The 21,066-nt window shown below is 37.3% G+C and overlaps 1 protein-coding gene and 1 pseudogene across 5 annotated transcripts in view; both read right to left on the reverse strand.

The window, feature by feature from the left end:
• Positions 1-21,066, reverse strand: part of LOC148756635 (membrane cofactor protein-like) — a 97,583-nt gene extending 76,517 nt beyond the window's left edge. For 2 of the 4 annotated variants that reach the window (XM_088801675.1, XM_088801669.1), the window contains exon 1: positions 20,710-20,863. In XM_088801675.1, the coding sequence (XP_088657801.1) occupies positions 20,710-20,830 (121 nt within the window). In that variant the 5' untranslated portion in view covers positions 20,831-20,863. The other 2 variants (XM_088801677.1, XM_088801680.1) reach the window with 2 other exon arrangements.
• On the reverse strand, positions 2,478-17,718 carry LOC109439468 (membrane cofactor protein-like; annotated as a pseudogene). The gene is made up of 5 exons (XR_016022813.1): positions 12,517-17,718; positions 12,103-12,195; positions 4,817-4,880; positions 4,048-4,133; positions 2,478-3,162 (listed from the first exon to the last, which is right to left on the reverse strand). The product of XR_016022813.1 is annotated as a membrane cofactor protein-like (transcript).

The following is a 21,066-nucleotide window of genomic DNA, read 5'->3' on the forward strand; positions in this document are numbered from 1 at the left end:
GGAGTTCTTTAGCTCCAGAAGTTCTATTTGGTTCTTTAAAAATTTCAATCTCTTCGATAAAATATTCATTTTGTTCATTGATTTTATTTCTGAGTACATTAAATTGCCTATCTGAGTTTTATTGCATCTTGTTGAGTTTTTTTCAGAACTGCAATCTTGAATTCTCTGTCATTTAAGTCACATATATCCATGTCTTTAAGCTTATTTTCTGGATATTTTTCATTTTCTTTCTGAGCTGCCTTGTTACCTTGGTTATTCATGACAATTAATGGAGTATTTCTCCTGGGCATCTATGAGAGTGAATTATGTAGCAAGGTGATATGAAGAGGTCTTTTTTTTGTTCTCCAGTAGGTAGCACTGGAACATTTTATTTTCTATTGCACTGAGGTGTTTTATTTTCTATTGCAAATTTCTATTGTTCTACCTTCTCACACAATGGGCCATTTCCTGGGGAGGTGGGCTTCTCCTCTGTGACCAGGTCACCTTGGTCTCAGGATCATCCCCATGGGAGGATGTGGTGGGTGATGGGGTTCTGAGCCACTGAAATCCCAGTGCTGGCCCTGCAGCCAGATTCAGAGCTGTGCACCTCAGCAGACCTGGGTGCCCCCACTGAAATCAGCCTTGAAGGGTGGGGGAGAAGAAACTGGAATATTTGTGACTTTGTTCTCTTCCAAGTAATTGTGACTGGCAGATCACAGCTGCCTCACCCCTGTAGCTCCTTCTTTTTCCCTGGAATTAGCTGCACTGTGCGTCTGCCACTCAGGAACTCTCTCTCCAGTTCTCAGTGCTGTAGATACTCTGCTGTTTAATCCAACACAGCTACGATTTTTTTCTGGACCCATTGCTAACACTGGGACATTGCAGGGAGGCAGGCAGGCAGGCTCCTTGGCTTTGTTTTCTGCCTGGCAGTGATGGCTGGAAGACAGCAGTTGTTGCACTTCTGTATTTGGTCTTTGTCCCAAGGACTTTGCCCTGATCGTTGGGTCCAGCTGTATTATATGCTGATGTCTCAGGCAAAATTGGTGGGGCTGCAGGGAGTGCACATGTAGCCTCAATCCTCCCCTCTCCCAGGACCACAGTAAAGCTCTGGGCTGTGTCCTGGGGCCCCATCTCTGCATTTCTCCCATCCCTCCTCCCCTGTTCACCCTGATTTTCCCACCTTCAGATGTTTCAATGTGCAGACCTCTCGGATGTGTTAGTATATTGCACAGGGAATTCTTTGTTGCATTATAGTGTTCAATTTACTGTAATTGCAAGGGGAGATATTGAGGAGCAATCCTCATGCTGCCATGTTTCTGATGTCCCCGTTTTTCAGGTTCTTAAGGTAGAAGCTTAGATTATTGATCTGAGTGTTTCTCTTTTTCTAGTGTATCTCATGGTATAAATATCCTTCTAAGCAATGCTTTGGCTGTATTCCAGAAATTCTGATATGCTGTGTTTTCATTCTTATTCAATTCAGAACACTTTCTAATTTTTCTTGTGACTTTTCCTTTGATTCATGGGTTAGCTAGAAGTGTCTTGCATAATTTTTAAATAATTGGGGATTTTACATATATCTTTCTTTGAGTTTCTACATTCATTCCATTATAATCAGATAATGTACAGTAAATAATTTCAATTTTTGGAATTAAAAAATTATTGTCTAGAATATGTTATTAAAGATCGTTCTACATGCACTTGAAAAGAGGAAGTATTTTGCTGTTATTCAGTGTTTCATTTCATTCAAGAGTCAAATACCCCACAATATCTCCCTACATTTGGTCATGCTCTAATGCCTTAAACATTGTTATTTAAGTACAGGCATTTCTTGGGGTTATTGAAGTTTTGTTCCAGACAACAGTAATAAAGTGAATATCAAAATAAAGTGAGTCGTAATGGTTTTGCTGGTGAATCTTGCCTTCAATTTGTAAAAAATGCAACATCTGTGAAGTGCAGTAAAGTGCAATTATACAAGGTATGCCTGTATGTTTTCTCCAGAGTGTATCAATATTATTTGTGAGAGGATTAGTCTTTTACAATTTAATGTATCATTTCCTCTGACCACAACACTCATATTTCTTGTATTACAAGACAAAACTTTCTTATTTTTAAAGCCAGTATGTATTTTCTGATACTTCTGAGTAAAAAAAAAAAAACTTAATTCATGCATATACACAGTAATTCATAATGTATGAGGTCTGACAGGTAAGTTCATGAACTCATCATAGAAAAAGTGCTACATACCTCATTGCTGAGTATCACTAAGGTCACCTTTGAAATACTCCCCTTGGGAAGCTATGCACCAATGCCAGTGCCTAGTCCACCCTTCAAAGCAATTTTGGAACTTCTTTTCTGGAATGGCCATTAGAGCTGTCGTCATAGTACCCTTGATGTCCTGAATGTCATCAAAATGTCTTCCTTTCAATATTTCCTTTATCTTTGGGTAAAGAAAGAAGTCATTGGGGGCCAGATTAGGTGAGTAGGGAGGGTGTTCCAATACAGTTATTTGTTTACTGGCTGAAAACTCCCTCACAGACAGTGCCATGTGAGCTGTTGCATTGTCATGATGCAAGAGCCATGAAATGTTGGCGAAAAGTTCAGGTCGTCTAACTTTTTCACGCAGCCTTTTCAGCACTTCCAAATAGTAAACTTGGTTAACTGTCTAGTTGCTGAAAATTCATAATGAATAATCCCTCCGATATCAAAAAAGGTTAGCAACATTGGTGCAACAAATTCATGAACTTAATTGTCAGACCTCATATATCATAGAATGTCAGCAACATGTGAGGTGAGGGGTGGGGATCTCTACAACTAGAACTATTTTTTATTTATTTATTATACTTGACCTACGTTAAATTAATTTAGAAACAAATTTAACAGGAGGAAAAAGCAATAAGGCTGTTTTATTTATTTGTTGGTAAAAGTATTTACCAAGTGTTTCCATACTACTTACAATGAGAAGGAAATACATGGAAATATTATTAACTTTACATTCAGGAGGGTCACTACTCCATGCGTTATGTCCAGAACAAATCAGCTTGCTCTCTCCAACAAGTGAATATTTATCCGGTCCATTTGAAGGATCACAACTATAAGTTACTACTTCATTATATTCAAAAGTGTCCTTTTGATTATTGGTATATTTTCCATTGGATATTTTTCTAGGTGGTTGACATAAAACCTCTGAGAGAGAGAGAGAGAGAGAGAGAGAGAGAGAGAGAGAGAGAGAGAGAGAGAGAGAGAAAAGACATGACAGGCAAAGGAAAAAGTGAAAGGTTAAAACAGCATTAATAATGTTTTGTGAACTGCCTTCAATACATTCATTAACATAAATTTCTACAATCTAGTTGTGAATCCAATATCTATTTAGAAGAAAGTTTCTATGAGAAAATGTATTGTCCCAATTGAAACCACTAATAGAGAAATGAACTTTTAGAATAAAACTCATTTTCTGAAATAGTTTATATAAAATACCTATATGAATTACCTATATTTATCTGCAAGGCCATGCTAAGTTTTGTTTTCACCATAAGAGATTCTGACAATTTAATGAGAAAATTACTTATGATTAAAAATACAAGTCAGTGCTGGTTGACAAGTGCTTCATAATTTATAAATATATCCATTACTAAATCGATGGTTCACAGTTTTATCAAGACTGTCTTTATTCACTTTCATCCTTAAGAGTATACAGTGAAATTTTCAATGTCTGCAAATTGTTTGATAATGCAAAAAACTGAATCCAGAGGTCTTCCTTTGAGTCACATGTTGAAGACATTTGAAAGATATGCAACAGTGCCACTATTCCCATATGTTTTACATATTTTTGATTGTACATTAAAAATTTTCCAGTTTTTAACATGTATTGAGCTTACAGTTCTTAAAAATGAATTAATACTTATTTAAAAAACTTCTCTGTGTTAATTCCAGTATAATGAATGTCAATGAACTTAACACACATGTAGAAGAGCTCTGTGGAGTCTTTGTTAATTTAATAGCATAAAGGGGTTTCCAGGCATCAAAGGTTGAGAACTGCTGCTCTAAATTCTGAGGAGAGAATGTACTTACTTTCACACTGTGTGGGACTATCACTCCAATCCACAGTACTTCCAGAAAGTTCACAATATATATTTTTTGTCCCAATTAAGTAATAACTAAATGAGAAAAGAAAAGATTACTATTTTCTTTATCAGTTAACAAGAAACTCATAATAATGAAAATTTTTATATGCTTCTTTTTCTGCACTACAGTAGTTTAAGGGAGAAGTTCCTTTTCTTTTCTTTTGAACAGTTTTTTTAAAAAAAACTTTTATTTATTTAAGTGTGTTTTTCCAGGACCCATCAGCTCCAAGTCAAGTAGTTGTTTCAATCTAGTTGTGGAGGGCGCAGCTCACAGTGGCCCATGTGGGAATCGAACCGGCAACCTTGTTGTTAAGAGCACACGCTCTAACCTACTGAGCTAACCAGCTGCCCCAAAGGAAAAGTTCTTTAAATAATGTGTATTGAATATGTTAACCAAACCTGCACTTTAATGAAATGAAGAGTATCTGCTGTTGAACACGCATTGGCCTAGAGCAAAATGTCTACATAAATCTGTCAAGCTTGTCAGGATGGCCTCTTTGCTATCTCCTGCAGTCACATCACACATTCCCATTTCTGCCCTCGTTCATGCCATTCTGCTCAGTCAGCACATGACTGAGTAGAGGGATCTGGCCTTAGAGTTTGCCTGACTGGATTCAAGTCCCAGCTTCACAACTGACTCATTGACTGATTTGGGCAAATACCTTATGTTTCTTTCTCAGTTTCCTCATTTATGAAAAGGGGAGAATAGTATATACCTCTTGGGGTTGTTCTGAGTAGTAGATGAGTTGGCATGTGGAACATAGTGGATCCTAGGTAAGTCTTAGGTCTTATTAACATTCTTCAGGATACTTTCCTAGGAGTAGGAAGGAAAACTACTCAATGAAATCTCTGATGATTTACATTCACAGTCCTCTCTCCTCCTCTGGACTGTCTTTATCACGATCATGAATAAATCTATTTCTTTGCTACTTCTTATTCTCATTTACCATTTTCCTTTGACACCTCCCTGTATATATTGTCCTTCTCAATGAGGCTACAACTTTTTTCGAGAATAGTTGATGAATTAACCTTTCAGTCCTCTGTAATGTGCCTTGCAGTCTGTCTCTAATGTTTGACCTGATAGTTTCACTTGATCAAAATAAAAAGTAATCCAAACTAAAAAAGAATCCAAAATTAAAAAATAAAGCACCTTAGGTGCTTCCAGCTAAATTTCCTCCCAAGACTCACAACACTGATTCTATATTATAATGTATTAAGAGAAGATTATGGGACTATAGCAGGTAGGAAGCACCAAGAATATGTCTCCCCACCAAGAAAACAATTTCACTACTAAAATCAACCTGATGTAACTGTTTTGGAACCTTGGAGCCTGCTGAATGCTTGCAACTTCCAGGAAAAGACTTGGCCAGGTAAACTGTGTTAATTTGGGTCCGTTTCAGCGCGTAACACAGTGACAGCAACCTCTCTGACTCCTGCAGCGGTCAGCCTGTGCCTGTGTTCCTAGAGCAGCTTATAAGCAGAAGCAGGGCAGGCATAAAGGACTGTCCTCAAAATATCGGACTTCCACGCTTTTATCATTGATTGCGCCTCCTGATCACACAGACGCAGACACAGAGGTGGGCAACCATTGTTGTCCACCTCCCCTGACTCTTGCAAGCTCCTTCCTTGACAAAAGAAGTGATTTGCAGGGGATTTAAGGATCCAGTGATCTTTGCCACGTTATCATTTTTCACTTTGCCCCTTTTGGGGGCAGATATGAAAAACTGAGACATTAAAAAACAACTGCATATGTCAGGATAATTAGAGAGTGACTACAAAAGGCTCTGAAAAGACCTGAGAAGACCTTCAGTTTATATGTTAGGCAGATACTCAGCACAGGGACACCATACCACCACCAACAACGAAATAAAAAACTAGGGAAGGGTGAGAATCTGATTCCCAGAATTATCCAATTATTAGATTCAAATGTTCAGATCAACAACAAAAATCATAAGGCATACAAAGACACAGGAAAGTATGGCTCATTCATAGAAAATAATAAATTAAAAAAAATTATCCCTGAAAAAAAGACCTGGGGGCAGATCTTGAGAACATCTCTACTAGACAAACTCTTTAATATAGGCATTGAAACTGTGTGAACACCTTTCACAGGTACTCTTGGTGGTGAAACTGTGGTTTCTAGTTCCACAGTCCTCCTTTTTTTTTTTTTTATAAGGCAGCTGAGTAGCAGACACAGAGACACAGATCTCTGTGAGCACCCTGACGGAGAAGACCGTCACTACCAAGATTGAGCCCAGTGACACCATTAAAAATGTCAAAGCAAAATGCCAAGACAAAATGGGCATCACTCTGGACCTACGGCATCTGATTTCTGTGAGCAGCATGGAGGAGGGCCACACTCTGCCAGACTCCAATTTGCAGAAGTAGTTCACCCTGCATTTGATGCCTTGCCTGTGTGGTAGAATCAGTGAGCTTTCTTCCACCAGCTCCCCAAAAATAAAACAGCACCAAAATGATACTGCTTGTACCCCGACACTATCGACTGTTTCTAGAAGAAATGAGGATACACCAAAACCTGCAACAGAAGACGCTGGCCAAAATAGACCTCTCCACTGTCCTCCTTTTTTCTAAGTGGGGCTTCCTACCCCACTTAGAAAAAGTGGGTACTGGGACTGCAAAAATTTGAAAAACAAAAGCTTTCTTAGGGATATTCAAGAACTAGCAGAGGAAATGTAAAAATGCATGGAAATATAAATTACGAGATGGAAACCTTGGAAGCCAAAAGAAAATTCTGGAGTTCAAAAGTACGATAACTGAAATGAAAAATTGACTACAGGAATCAAAGGCAGTGTTTCGCAGGCAGAAGGAAGAGTCAGCAAACCTGAAGACAGGATGAAGGAAATTATTGAGTCTGAGGAACAGTGAGGAAAAAGAATGAAGTGAATGAAGAGCCTAAAGGACACGTGGGGCACCAAGAAACAGATCTATCTATCTATCATCTATCTATCTATCTATCTATCTATCTATCTATCTATCTATCTATCTATCTATCTATCATCTATCTATCTATCTATCATCTATCTATCTATCTATCTATCTATCTATCTATCTATCTATCTATCTAATCTATCTATCTATCATCTATCTATCATCTATCTATCTATCTATCATCTATCTATCTATCTATCTATCTATCATCTATCTATCTATCTATCTATCTATCTATCATCTATCTATCTATCTATCATCTATCTATCTATCTATCTATCTATCTAATCTATCTATCTATCATCTATCTATCATCTATCTATCTATCTATCATCTATCTATCTATCTATCTATCTATCTATCATCTATCTATCTATCTATCTATCTATCTATCTATCTATCATCTATCTATCTATCTATCTATCTATCATCTATCTATCATCTATCTATCTATCTATCTATCTATCTATCTATCTATCTATCTATCTATCATCTATCTATCTATCTATCTATCATCTATCTATCTATCTATCTATCTATCTATCTATCTATCATCTATCTATCTATCATCTATCTATCTATCTATCTATCTATCTATCTATCTATCATCTATCTATCTATCATCTATCTATCTATCTATCTATCTATCTATCTATCTATCTATCTATCTATCTATCTACACACGGTAGGACTCCCTGAAGAAGATAAAAAGGGGAAAAAGAATCTTTGAAGAAATAATGGCTGTAAACTTTCCAAATTTGATAAAATAAATGAATATAAATACTCAAAGAGCTCAACAAACTCCAAGTAATATGAACTCAAAAAGAGCCACACTAAGACACATAATTATCAAACTTCCTAAAGCCAGTGACAAAAAGAGAATCTTGAAAGCTGCGAGAGAGAAGTGAATCAGCATGGACAATGGACCCTAAACAAGATTATCAGCAGATTTCTCATCAGAAACACAGAGGCCAGAAAACAGCAAACTGAAAGAATCAAAGTGATAAAAGAAAAAAACTGTCAACCAAAAATCCTCTATACAGCAAAACTGTGTTTGAAAAGTGAGGGAGATGTTAAGACTTTCCTAAAAGTAAAAGCTGAGGATGATTGTTACCATTAGACTTCTCCTGCAAAAAAACGTTCAAGGGAGTCCTGAAAGGTGAAATTAAAATATACTAGGAAATAACCCAAAGTTGTATGGATAAACATCTCACTAAACAAATGGGCAATTATAAAAGCTAGTATTATTGTAATAATGGCTTGTAAATGCATTTTTTTGTTTTGTTTTCTACAAGTTTTCAGAGACTAATCTTTTAAAAGAAAATAAATAGTGTAGAAGCTAGCATTCCAATTATAAGTGCATTGTAACCAAAATAACAACCGAAAGGGGTGGGGAGGGACCTGATAAGGATCTGTTTTTGTAATTTATTGAAATTAAGTTGGTATAAATTCAAAATGGAGTGTTAAAACTGTAGGACGAATGTAATCCCCATAGGAACCCCAGACAAAATTGCTATAGAATATACACACAAAATGAACTGAGGAAGGAATTTCAACATTTCATTACAAAAATCCACTAAACACAAAAGAAAATAGTAGTGTCAGGAAAAGGGGATCAAGAAGAGCTTAAACGCATGTAGAAAACATAGCACAATGACAGAAGTCTCTCCTTGTCTATAATTATTTTAAATTTAAATGGATTAAACCCTAGTATCAAAACACAGGGAAAACACATAATAGATAGATAAAAACACACAAAAAAACTATATGCTGTCTACAGGAGACTCACTTGAGATCGAAAAACATACAGAAGTTGAAAGTGAAAGAATGGAATAAGATATTCTTTGCAAATAGTAACCAGAAAAGGACAGGGATGTTTATACTAATTTGGACAAAATAGACTTTAAATCAAACAATGTTACAAGAGACAAAGCAGAACATTATATTTTTATAAGGCTTCAATACTGTAAGAAGATATAATAATTGTAAACATTTATGTACCTAATGAAAGACCTTCAAAACATATGAAGCAAAATTGAAGGGAGAAATACACATTTCTGCATAATAGGCATTTCTCCAATAATAGTTGGAGACTTCAATATCCCACTCAGAATAATGGACAAAACAACCAGACAGAAAATAAGTAAGAATAAATGGGACTTGAACAATATAATTAACTAAGTACATCTCGTAGACATGGGACATCTTTCAGGACAGACCATATGTTAAGCCACAAATTAATAGCAACCAATCAATACATTTAAAAAGATAGCTATCATACAAAGTCTTCTCTGACCATAACAGAAAGAAATTGTTGAACAAAGACCTTCACAGCCAGAAGCTTTTCAGAAAGAGAAGGCTTATTGAGTCATATGCTAGCCAGAAAAAGCACCATGTCCTGGGCCATGCAGTCTAATACACCAGCTGGAGGGTAGATGGCGGAGGGAAACATGTCCACCATCCTGGGTTTGAGGGGACTCTTTCATAGTTTGGAGAAGAGAGATAATAAGTTGTTTGGAAGAACTGGCATTGGCTATTGACAAAGAGCATTAAAGGAGGTGAAGTGGGTTTAGTCTGGGAGAGGTGTACAGTCCATAAGGAAGAAGCGTTTGCTGCTTTTGAATTGGTTGTGGGCAACAGTCTGGAACATGCATAGCCTAGATTAGACTATTACCTGAAATAGCTCTTATCTAAACGCTATGCTGAAATAGGTCTGAAAGTTCAAAGTTTCAACACCAATTTCAAAGTTTCATATATTCAGGCAAGTGAGCAGCCTTTTTTGTTGGTTTCTGCCATTGGCTCTGTTAACTGACAAACTCTCTGTCTCTTCCTACCATCCTCTGGCCTACTGAAATTTAATTTCCAACATTTTAGAATCTTTCTTTTGTCAAAGTTAGAAATAGATATCAAATGGAAAACTGTAAAGTCACAAATTGTGAAAATTAAACAACACACTTTTAAACAACCAATGGATCAATGAATAAAACACAAGGGAAATTAGAAAACACTTGGAGAAGGATGAAAATGAAAACATAATATCCCAAAACTTATGGGATGCAGCAAAACAGTGTCAAGAAGGTGGGGGGAGTGATTTATGACTATAAACACTTACAGTAAAAAACAAGAGATCTAACTTCACAAATTAGGGAATTAGAAAAAAGAGACTAAGTTCAATCCTAGCCAAATAAAATAAATAATAACATTTAGAGCAGATATAAATGAAGCAGATGAAAAAAACATTAAAGAAAATCAATCAAACTAAAAGTTGTTTTTTGAAAAGATCAACTTATAAAAGATCACCTGATAAACTGACAAAAATTAACTGGATGGACTTAGAAAAAAAGAAGACTCAAGTTACTAAATCAAAAATAAAAGTGGGGACAGTAATACTGATTCTACAGAAATACAAAATTTTATAAAGTACGATGAATGACTTTATCCAACAAATTGTATAACCTAGATAAAATGGAAAAATTCCTAGAAACACAAAACTGACCAAGACTAAATCACAAAGCACTAGATAACCTGAGTAGACCTAGAATTAGTACGGATATTGAAGTAGTAATCAAACATCTCTCAATAAAGAAAAGCCTGAGATCTGATGGTTTCACTGCTGAATCTTACCAAACATTTAAAGAAAAACTATATCAATCTTTCTCAAACTTTTCCAAATAATTGCAGAGACAGGGAGACCTTAGAACTCATTCTATGAAACCAGCATTACATGACACCAAAGCCAGACAAAGACACTACAAGAAAAGAAAGATGCAGACCAATATCCCTTACAATCCTTGACATAAAAATCCTCAAAAAAATATGGAAACAGAATTCAGCAGGATTATACATCATGGCCAAGTGAGATTTATTTCCAGAATGCAAGGGTAACTGAATATATGAAAACCAATGAATGTAATCTGTCATATAAACAGAACGAAGGGGGAAAAACCACACTGTCATCTCAATTCATGTAGAAAAAGCATTTGACAAAATTCAACACTCTTGCATAATAAAAATACATGTGACAAACGGGGAACAGAAGGAAGCTACCTTAAGACAATAAATGTTATACGTGAAAAATCCACAGCAAACATCATACTCAATGGTGAAAAGCTAAAGGCTTTTCCTCTAAGATCAGGAACAATGTAAGATGGCCACTTTTAGCACTTATATTCAACATAGTATTGGAAGTTCTACCCAGAGCAATTACACAAGAAAAACAAAATAAAGACATCCAAATTGGTTAGGAAGAAGTAAAATGATCAGTTTAGAGATAATAACATCTTATATGTAGAAAACCCTAAAGACTACACACAAACACACACACATACGCACACATTCACACACCTACACACATACTAATGCTGTTAGAATAAATAAATACAGCAAAGTAGCAGGATACAAAGTTAATATAAAAAACTATGGCATTTTTTAAGTGTTTTATATTTGCCCTCTAAATGCACACCTTCCATAAATGTACAATATCCCAAATATATACTATTAAAAGAGCCCTGTAGGAAAAAGGCTATTATTAAGTTCTCAGTCCCTCTTTTTGACCTCTTCACTCTTTTGTAGCAGTTATCAAAAATAAGCTTTTCCACCAATGAGATTTGGCCAACATTATGGCACCAGCTAACCTGGTCTATATTCATCTGGTAACACTTGACAGTTATCTCGATGTAAGAATATTTTTGCTTGGCAATCCTACCTCACATTTCTATAAGCTCCGCTTCAGCTCTGAGAGTCGGCCATTTTGAATAGGGTGCACTTTGTTGCCAAGGATAAAGTCACCATGATTACTACATGTTTAATGCTAACAATAGGCTTATTATTACATGTAGTATTATACAATTTTGCTTTCCTCTATTTGCAATTTCTATTCATTACTCATCTTTATTATCTCCGTAAAAGCCCAAGAGTTGATTAGCTACAAGTTGTCACACAGAATGCAAGATGAAATCAACATTATGGAAACACATAAGAGAAGCAAAACATAAATGGAATTAGTAACATTTACCTTATTCCTCTAAGGAGCAACTTACTTATCCCTCATTACAAACATAGTGAGCCTGTCAACCAAACTGAAAAGTTCCATTTATATAGATTATTTGGCCATTTTGGGTTTCCCCTAGCTGTGGACATAATTTTCCTAAAAGAAAAATTTCAAATATGTTGTTTTATACCAATTTCCAAACAGATTTTAATCAAAATAAAAACCCTACATTGCTCTTTTGAATTCATAAAAATATTCTTTTTCTTTGACTATTAAAAACCCAAAATTAAGATTCACATTCACCCTGACAACCAATTTCCAAGAAAAAGATTCTTGGCAGATTTTCAAAGACACTGTTATCTAAAATCTACAGTCTCATGGGAAATGATGAGAAAACCATCATTGCAGTAGTGAAATATGCAGTCTAAAATTTGTGAAAATCTCTAGAGCAATAAAAAGACAATTTTGTTTTCTTACTAGTACAAGCCTCCTGGAGAGGTGCCCATGTGTTATCAGGTTGACAAACAGTAGAAGTGGTAAGAGGAGGTACAACAGGCTTGTACCCTAGACGACACTTAAATTCTATTCTGTCCCCAGGAAGATACACGGTTTTAGGAAGACCCTTGAGCATCGTAGATCCGAATCTTGGTGGATCACCACAGGCATCTGTGCATAAGAGAATAATAACATGAAAATTAAGTTTTTTTATTTAATTGTTCGTAGTATTCTTTAAGGATCAATCCTATTTCTGTGTTGTCAGTTGTAATCTCTCGTCTTTCATTTATGATTTTATTTTACTTGTGTTCTCTCTCTTTTATGCATGATGAGTCTTGCTAGAAGCTTGTCAATTTTATTTATCCTTTCAAAGGTCCAGTTCTTATGTTTTATTAATCTTTTCTATTTTTTTTTCTATTTTCTAATTCATTTTTCCCACTCTGATCTTTATGATTTCCTTCTTACTACTTACTTTGGGTTTTCTTTGTTCCTCATTTTCTATTTTCTTTAGGTGTAAATTTAGATTGCTTATATGGGATTTTTCTTCCTTCTTGACGAAGGCCTGTATAGTTATAAACTTCATCATCTTATAAACTGCTTTTGCTCCACCCCTTAAATTTGTAAGGTTCTGTTTTCATTTTCATTTGTCTCAAGGTGGTTTTTGATTTCCTGTTTGATTTCTTCTCTGATCCATTGGTTAACTTGAAGCATGTTGTTTAATCTCCACATACTGGTGTGTTTTTTTTTTTTTTAAGTTTTCTTCCTGTAGTTGATATCTAGTTTCATTCCATTGTAGTCAGAAAATATGCTTGATATTATTTCAGTCCTCTTGAATTTATTGCAACTTGTTTTGTGGCCTAGTATGTGATCTATCCTGGAAATGTTTCATGGGCACTTGAGAAAAATGTGTAATCTGCAATTTTTGAATAAAATGCTCTGGAAATGTCTATTAAGTCAAACTGGTCTAATGAGCCATTTAAGGCCATTATTTCCTTATTACTTATCTGTCAATCTGTCCACTGAGTTAAGTGGAGTATTAAAGTTTTCAGCTATTATTGTATTACTGTTAATTACTGCTTTTATGTCTATTAATATTTGCTTTATATACTTGGGTGCTACTATGTTGGGTGCACAGATATTTACAATTGTTATGTCCTCTTCTTGGATAGACAACTTAAAATTATGTAATGTACTTCTTTGTCTTTTTTTCCATTTTTTGTTTTAAATTCTATTTTGTCTGATAGGAGTATTGTTATCATAACTTTATTTTCGCTTCTATTTGCATGGAATATCTTTTTCCATCCCTTCCCTTTCAGTCTCTGTGTGTCTTTCAATGTAAAGTGAGTCTCTTGTAAAACAGCATATAGGTGGGTGATGATTTTTTATCCAATTGACCACTGTATGTTCTTTTGATTGGAACAATTAGTCCATTTACATTTAAAGTAATTATTGATATGTATGTGACTATTACCATTTTGTTTTTTGTATTTGTTCCTCTTTTCTGTTCCTTTCTTCTTCTCTTGATCTCTTTCTGTTTGATTTATTGATTTTCTTTAATGCTTTGATTAGATTACTTTTTCTTCTTTTTTTGTGTGATTTTTGTATGGCTTTGGTTTATGGTTACCATGAGGTTATTATATATCCACCTATAACAGTCCATTTTAAGCTGATACGCATTTAAGTTCAATCCCATTCTAAAAGCGCTACTCCTCAATCCACTCTTTGTTTTTGTCATCATGTTTCATATCCTTTTGTTTTGTGTATCCTCTGATTATTTATTGTAGTTATAGTTAATTTTGCTACTGTTGTCTTTTAATCTTCATATTAGCTTAAGTGGTTGATTCGCTGTGATTATTGTATATTTTCCTTTACCAGTGATATTTTTTTCTTTCCCTTATTTTCTTCTTTCTGGTTATAGCCTTTTCTTTTCTACATAAAGAAAACCCTTTAACATTTCTTGTTGGCCAGTTTTAGTCGTTGAAAACTCCTTAAGTTTTTGCTTGTCTGAGAAACTCTTTATCTCTCCTTTAATTCTGAATGATAACCTTGCAGGATATAGTATTCTTGGTTGTAGATTCCTTTCTTTCAGTACTTTATCTCCTGCCACTCACTTCTGGCCTATAAAGTTGCTTCTGAGAAATCAATTGATAGCCTTATAGGGATTCCTTTGCATGTGACTTGTTCACTCTTACTGCCTTTAAGATCATCTCTTTCTCTTTAATTTTTGTCATTTAAATTAACACATGTCTTGGTGTGTGTCTCTTTAGGTTGATTTTGTTTGGAACTCTCTGTGCTTCCTGGACCTGGATGTCTATTTCCTTCCCCAGATTATGAAAGTGTTTAGCGATTATTTCCCCAAATTTTCTTCCTGTCCCTTTCTTTCTGTCTTCTCCGTCTGGAATCCCTATAATGCAAATGCTTGATGTTATCCCAGAGGTCCTATTATACTATCCTCATTTTTATACTATCCTCATTTTTAGAATTCTTTTTACATCTTGCTCTTCCGAATGGGTGATATCCACAATTCTGTCTCCCAGGTCAGTAATCTATTCTTTTGCATTAATTAATCTGCTGTTGACGCCCTTCTAATGTATTCTTCATTTCAGTTATTGTATTCTTCATCTCTGATTGATTCTTTATAACATTTTCTATCTCTTTGATAAAGTATCTCTGAGTTCCTCTATTCTACACTCAAATTTGTTTAGCATCCTCATGACCACTTCTTTGAATTCTTTATCAAGCAAATTACTCACCTTCATTTAATTAGGTGTTTCCTGCAGAGATTGTTTTTGTTCCTTCATCTGGGGCAGATTCTTCTGTCTCTCCATTTTGTTCGACTTTGTGTGTTTGTTCCTATAAATTGGGTGGAATCTCTCCCCCTCTTGAAAATTTGTTCTCTGTGTATTGTTTGTGTCAAATAGCTTAGGTAGGTTGGTTGTACTCAAGGTGTGTGTGTGGTGCCTGGTGTGTCACCTGGCCTGACAGAGTGGGGTCTAGGTGGGGAAGCCTGGTGTGCATGTTTTCTTGCCCTCCTAATCTGGGTTTAGCTGCCTGGTATAGACATGGCTACTGAGTTGATGCTTGGCATGTCCTGTCTATTTGTTTGTTGTCAGAGCAGGATCTGAACGGAGCTGCTCTGTATGCTTACATTTCAACTCCTTACTAGCTCTATCCTATCGCCAGGTGGGGACAGCCTTCTATAAGTACATAGCCATACCTTGCTAGTTCTGCACCTTCTGCAGGACAGCCATAAGCAAATGCACTGCAGCATCCCACTCTGCATGGGGCAACCCAGCACATGGGCACCACAAAGTTTTACTAGTTTTGCACTGTCTTTGGGGAGGGAAGCCCCAAATGTTCATGCAGCAGTACCCCACTATCTCTACACTTTTTCTGCATGGGGCAGCCCAGCATGTTTACCACAGTGTTTTGCTAGCTCCACCATCTCTCCAGGAGGGCAGCCTCACGTGAGAACACAGTAGCACCCCACTATCTGCATACTTCCTTTGGACAAAGTAGCCCTGCAAGTGGGTGCCTTAGCATTTGGTAGTTCCATACTCTCTCCAGGTGGGGGACACCTGTGTGCATGTGCAGCCTAGTGGGTGTACAAAGCAGTACCCAGCTATATCTGCTAGATCAATCCATAGGAGCAGCAGCCCCTTGCATGCATGCTATAGTGCCCTCATGTTTCTGCTGGATATAGCTTCTACAGGAGGGGTGTCTAGGGATGCACTCCAGTGCCCTGCATGTTGGCCAGAGAACCTGAGTGGAACTCCCATCCACTATCCACATGTAGGGGAAATGTAAACAATGGCACTCACCAGTTCCTCCAGCTGTACATTGTTCCCTCAGCTCCTGGAGAGCTCTTGCCGTTCCCCAACTTTTTCTCTGTACTCTCGCTCTCTCTCTCTTGCTTATCATACAGAAGTTCTTCAATTTGCGCACAGTTGTCTCTCAGGAGGACTAGCTCTCAATATAGGTGTACATTCAATGTGTTCTTGGAGGGGGTGAGTTCAGTGTCCATCCGTCTACATAGCCATCTTGCACTGGTTTTCTAATTCTTCATGATTCAGTATAGAAAGGTTGTATATTTTTATGAATTTGTACATTACTTCTAGATTATCAAATTTGGTGGTATATAGCCTTTCATAATAGTCTTGTATAATCCTTTGTACTTCTGTAGTGTCAGTTGTAATTAATTTCCCTTCATTTCTGATTTTTTTTCTTTTCAAAGAATCAGCTCTTTGTTTCATTAAATTTTTCTATTTTTTATCTCTATTTCATTTATTTCCACTCTGATTTTTATTCTTTCTTTCCTTTTACTGACTTTGAGCTTCATTTATTCATCTTTTTCTAAGCCTTTAAGGTGTAATGTTAGATTGTTTATTTGAGATTTTTCTTGTACGCCTGCAGTGCTGCAGACTTCTCTCGAATACCACTTCTGCTGCATCCCCCCAGTTTTGGTATGTTGTATTTTCATTTGTCTCTATGTATTGTTTGACCTCTTATTTCTTCTTTGACAAATATTTGTTCAGTAGTATGCTGTTTAATCTCCACATATTTGTATTTTTTCCAGCTTAATTCTTGTATTTAATTTACTGTATCATATGGTTGTTATTAGAAAAGCTGCTTGGTATGATTTCAATTTTCTTGACTTTATTGAAATTAGTTTTATTCTCCAACGTTATGGTCTATTCTTAACAATATTCTATGTTCATTTGAGAAGAATGTTTATCATTTAGGGATGGAAAGTTCTATAAATACCAAATAATATCATTTGGAGTAATACGTCATTTAAGGCCAATATTTCCTTATTTACTTTCTGTCTGGATGATCTGACCATTGCAATCAATGGGGTATTCAGGTCCCTTTACTATATATTATTTTTGTCAGTTTATCCCTTTAGGGCTGTTAGCAATTGCTTTATATATTTTGATGCCTCAAGGTTGGGAGCACATGTAATGATGAGTATTATGTTTTCTTGATGAATTATCCCCTTTGTTATTATAAAATATCTATCTTTGTCTTGTTACCTTTTTAATCTTGAAATCTATTTTGTCTGACATAAGTATAAGGTTGGACAATTAAATTCGTGAACACGTTGCAATGATGTTGCTAACCTTTTTTGATATCAGAGGGATTATTCATTATGAATTTGTACCAATTGGACAAACAGTTAACTAAGTTTACTATTTGGAGATGCTGAAAAGGCTGCGTGAAAAAGTTAGACGACCTGAACTTTTCACCAATGATTCATGGCTCTTGCATCACGACAATGCACCAGCTCACACGGCACTGTCTGTGAGGGAGTTTTTAGCCAGTAAACAAATAACTGTATTGGATCACCCTCCCTACTCACCTGATGTGGCCCCCAATGACGTCTTTCTTCACCCAAAGACAAAGGAAATATTGAAAGGAAGACATTTTGATGACATTCAGGACATCAAGGGTAATACGACGACAGCTCTGATGGCCATTCCAGAAAAAGAGTTCCAAAATTGCTTTGAAGGGTGGACTAGGCGTTGGCATCGGTGCATAGCTTCCCAAGGGGAGTACTTCCTAGGTGACCACATTGATATTCAGCAATGAGGTATGCAGCACTTTTTCTAGAGTGAGTTTGTGAACTTAATTGTTAGAACTCGTACAAGAGTATTGATAGTGAGGCAAAAGAAATGGGCATTTGGAATCACAAGTGTGACAAGACAGACATCTTTGCATTCTCGTGGAGAGAGAACAGAAGAGATAGTTTTGTAAGAGTGACTATGAGTTACAGGGAATTTGAGCTGGAGTGTGTGTGTTTCCCTGAGATAGTTTGGTTAGAGAAGGTCCCTGAAGGGGTCACATCACAACTGAGTTTGAAGAATAAGAAGCAGCGAATTATGCAAGAGGCAGGAGGAGAACATTCTCAGACTGAGGGAACAGCGAGTGCAGACGTTCTAAGGTGCCAGAGTTTGGCCCGTCTGGTGAGCAGAAAAGCCTTCCCTTCCATCAGTCGTTTGTTAAATGCTGTTAGAGAATCATGCTCCTTCTTTCAGATCACTTCTCTTGGGTTATTACATATTAGTATTATGGTTTGGTTACTGTCTGCCACACCCAATACATTTTAACAAATATTTATTGATTGTCTACTGTGTACCTGGCATTGGGGCTCTACCAGTGAGCAAAATGCAATCCCTGCTTATATTCCTAGATGTGTGTGTGCGTGTGCACGTGCGCACACACACACACACACACAAACCAATAGTGAAACAAAGATCATGAAAATAGAAATCGTTTGATATTGCTCATCAGTGTATCACCAGAACCGGCACAGAACCTGGCACATAGAAGATAAACATTTGTAGAATGATGGCTGCTAAGGACAGAACGCAGCATATAAGCTGTATATGCAATGGGATCCTAAAAATAACTTGAGCACAGAAACACAAGTGCATATAAAGAAAGAAATATACCAAGTATTATAAATGGTTATCTTTGATTGTATACATTTAATACAATAAGCATTTTTAGTATACATATTCCTATATGTATACTCACATATGTATATATGTATACATATATATTATATATTTATACAAATATATGTGTGTGTATATATATATATATATATATATATATATATATACACACACACACACACAGATGGTGACAAAATTATATACAGATTTTTAGGAAGGGAAAAAATTGTATTAAAATTGCAATACTCTATATATACCGATAACAAAAGATGAATACATGTCATGTATATATATATATATATATACCAGGGGTGCCAAAAAAATGTATACAAGTGGACACTTTGGTCAATGTTGCTCAAGTAGTAGTTTGCTGTAATCAGAACTGTCTGGACCCTGATGGTAACCACTTTGAGCACCTCTTGTAAATGCAGAAGTCAAACGTGACTTGTATTCATCTTTTGTTATCGGTACATATCGAGTATCACAATTTTAATAGTATTTTCCTGACTTAAAATGTGTATACATTTTTTTGGCACTATATGTAATATATATATATGTATATGTATATATACATACATACATACATATATATATATATATATATATATATATATATATATATATATATTCATTGTATTGAATAAAACACGAAATAAACTTAAGTGAATAGGCCTTCAGCTTTAGAGTATGAGCTGTAAAGGGAAATCATATTAACATTATTTATCATTCATTTCTTAAGATTCTAATTTCTCACTAAATGTGGCTACCAATATTTTTTAGGTTGCTTCTGATCACCCCTCAAATAGGACCCAACCTAATGAAACAAACAAACATACAATGCCCAAAAGACATAAAGACATTTGGGAATAGAATAGGACACTGCTTATATTAGATAGGAAAAGGAAAAATAACTCCTTGGTTCAAACAAAAACAAAACAACAACAAAAAAGCAACAGCCTGCAAACCAATATCAACACGATTTGGGGGCACGAAGCAGCCTGTTACCAATCTGTACCAAAGGCACTGCGCGCCCTTCCCAATCGCTCTGAACCTCAGGCACCCAAAGCTGCTCTCACTCCAAGGCTCCACGCAAAACATGCGCTCCCCAGGCCCCACACAAAGCAGTTTCCTTGTCCCACACTCCACACCGCTGGCCTAACCAACTCCGTGAAGCACACAGCCGGTAACACCCTGCCCGGCCTCCCCCAGCGCAGCCCAGCGGGGCACAAACACCGCACTCACCAAGACGTGACCCCGCGCACAGCACACAGCGCAAACCCTCCCCCCGCCCCCCACGGGCACAGCACGGGCCCCGGCAACAGCCTCACCCACCTGGGCGCTCAAGAGCAAGGCCTCACGTAGAGCAGCAGGTCGGCGCACCCCAGCCGGATGAGCTCAGTCCTGAAACACCTGCAAGCTTGGCCCCGGGCAAACACCGGCCAAGGCCCGCGCCCCGCAGAGCCAAGTGCCGACCACCAAGCAACCTTCACTGCGGGCACTACATGGTCCCCAGCGCCCTGGATCCGCGCACAGCACGAGCTGGGGGGTCTCTGGCTGCCTTCACCCCAACTCCTCAACACTTGGTTCACACAGCCCCGCGCCTCCTACCTGACCCACCAAGCAAAGCCCCCCCCCGCCCCCTCCCGCCCTTGCTCCGCCGCCGGCTCCGGGCCCCACTCCAGTTCGCCCCCGGAGAGAACGCTGTCCAAGCCCCTACCGGAGGATGCAGGTAGCAGGAGCACTTGGACCGCCAAGAGGATCCCAGCGAAGCGCCACGAAGAAAAGGGACTCGCGCGGCGGGGAGGTGGTGCTTTGCGCGGCGCGCAAGACACTGTCATTTTAGGGGAGATAAGCGGGAAACCTAAGGTACAGTGAACATTTACCTTTTTGAGTGAGGATACGAGACGCAACAATCCCAAAGCTAGGAAAGTGTCATTTGCGGAATCCCAGGGGGGCGTTGCCTGGCCCATGACACACCTGGGCCGGGCGGGGACAATCCGCGGGCTGCATGGTGAGGACTATGCACTGGGGAAAGCGTTAGGCCTGGAGCAGACTCGTGTGGCCCTGGCCTGGA

The sequence above is a fragment of the Rhinolophus sinicus genome, chromosome 11 (assembly GCF_057876585.1).
Source record: "Rhinolophus sinicus isolate RSI-liver-muscle chromosome 11, RSI-T2T, whole genome shotgun sequence".
NCBI classification, from domain to species: domain Eukaryota; kingdom Metazoa; phylum Chordata; class Mammalia; order Chiroptera; family Rhinolophidae; genus Rhinolophus; species Rhinolophus sinicus.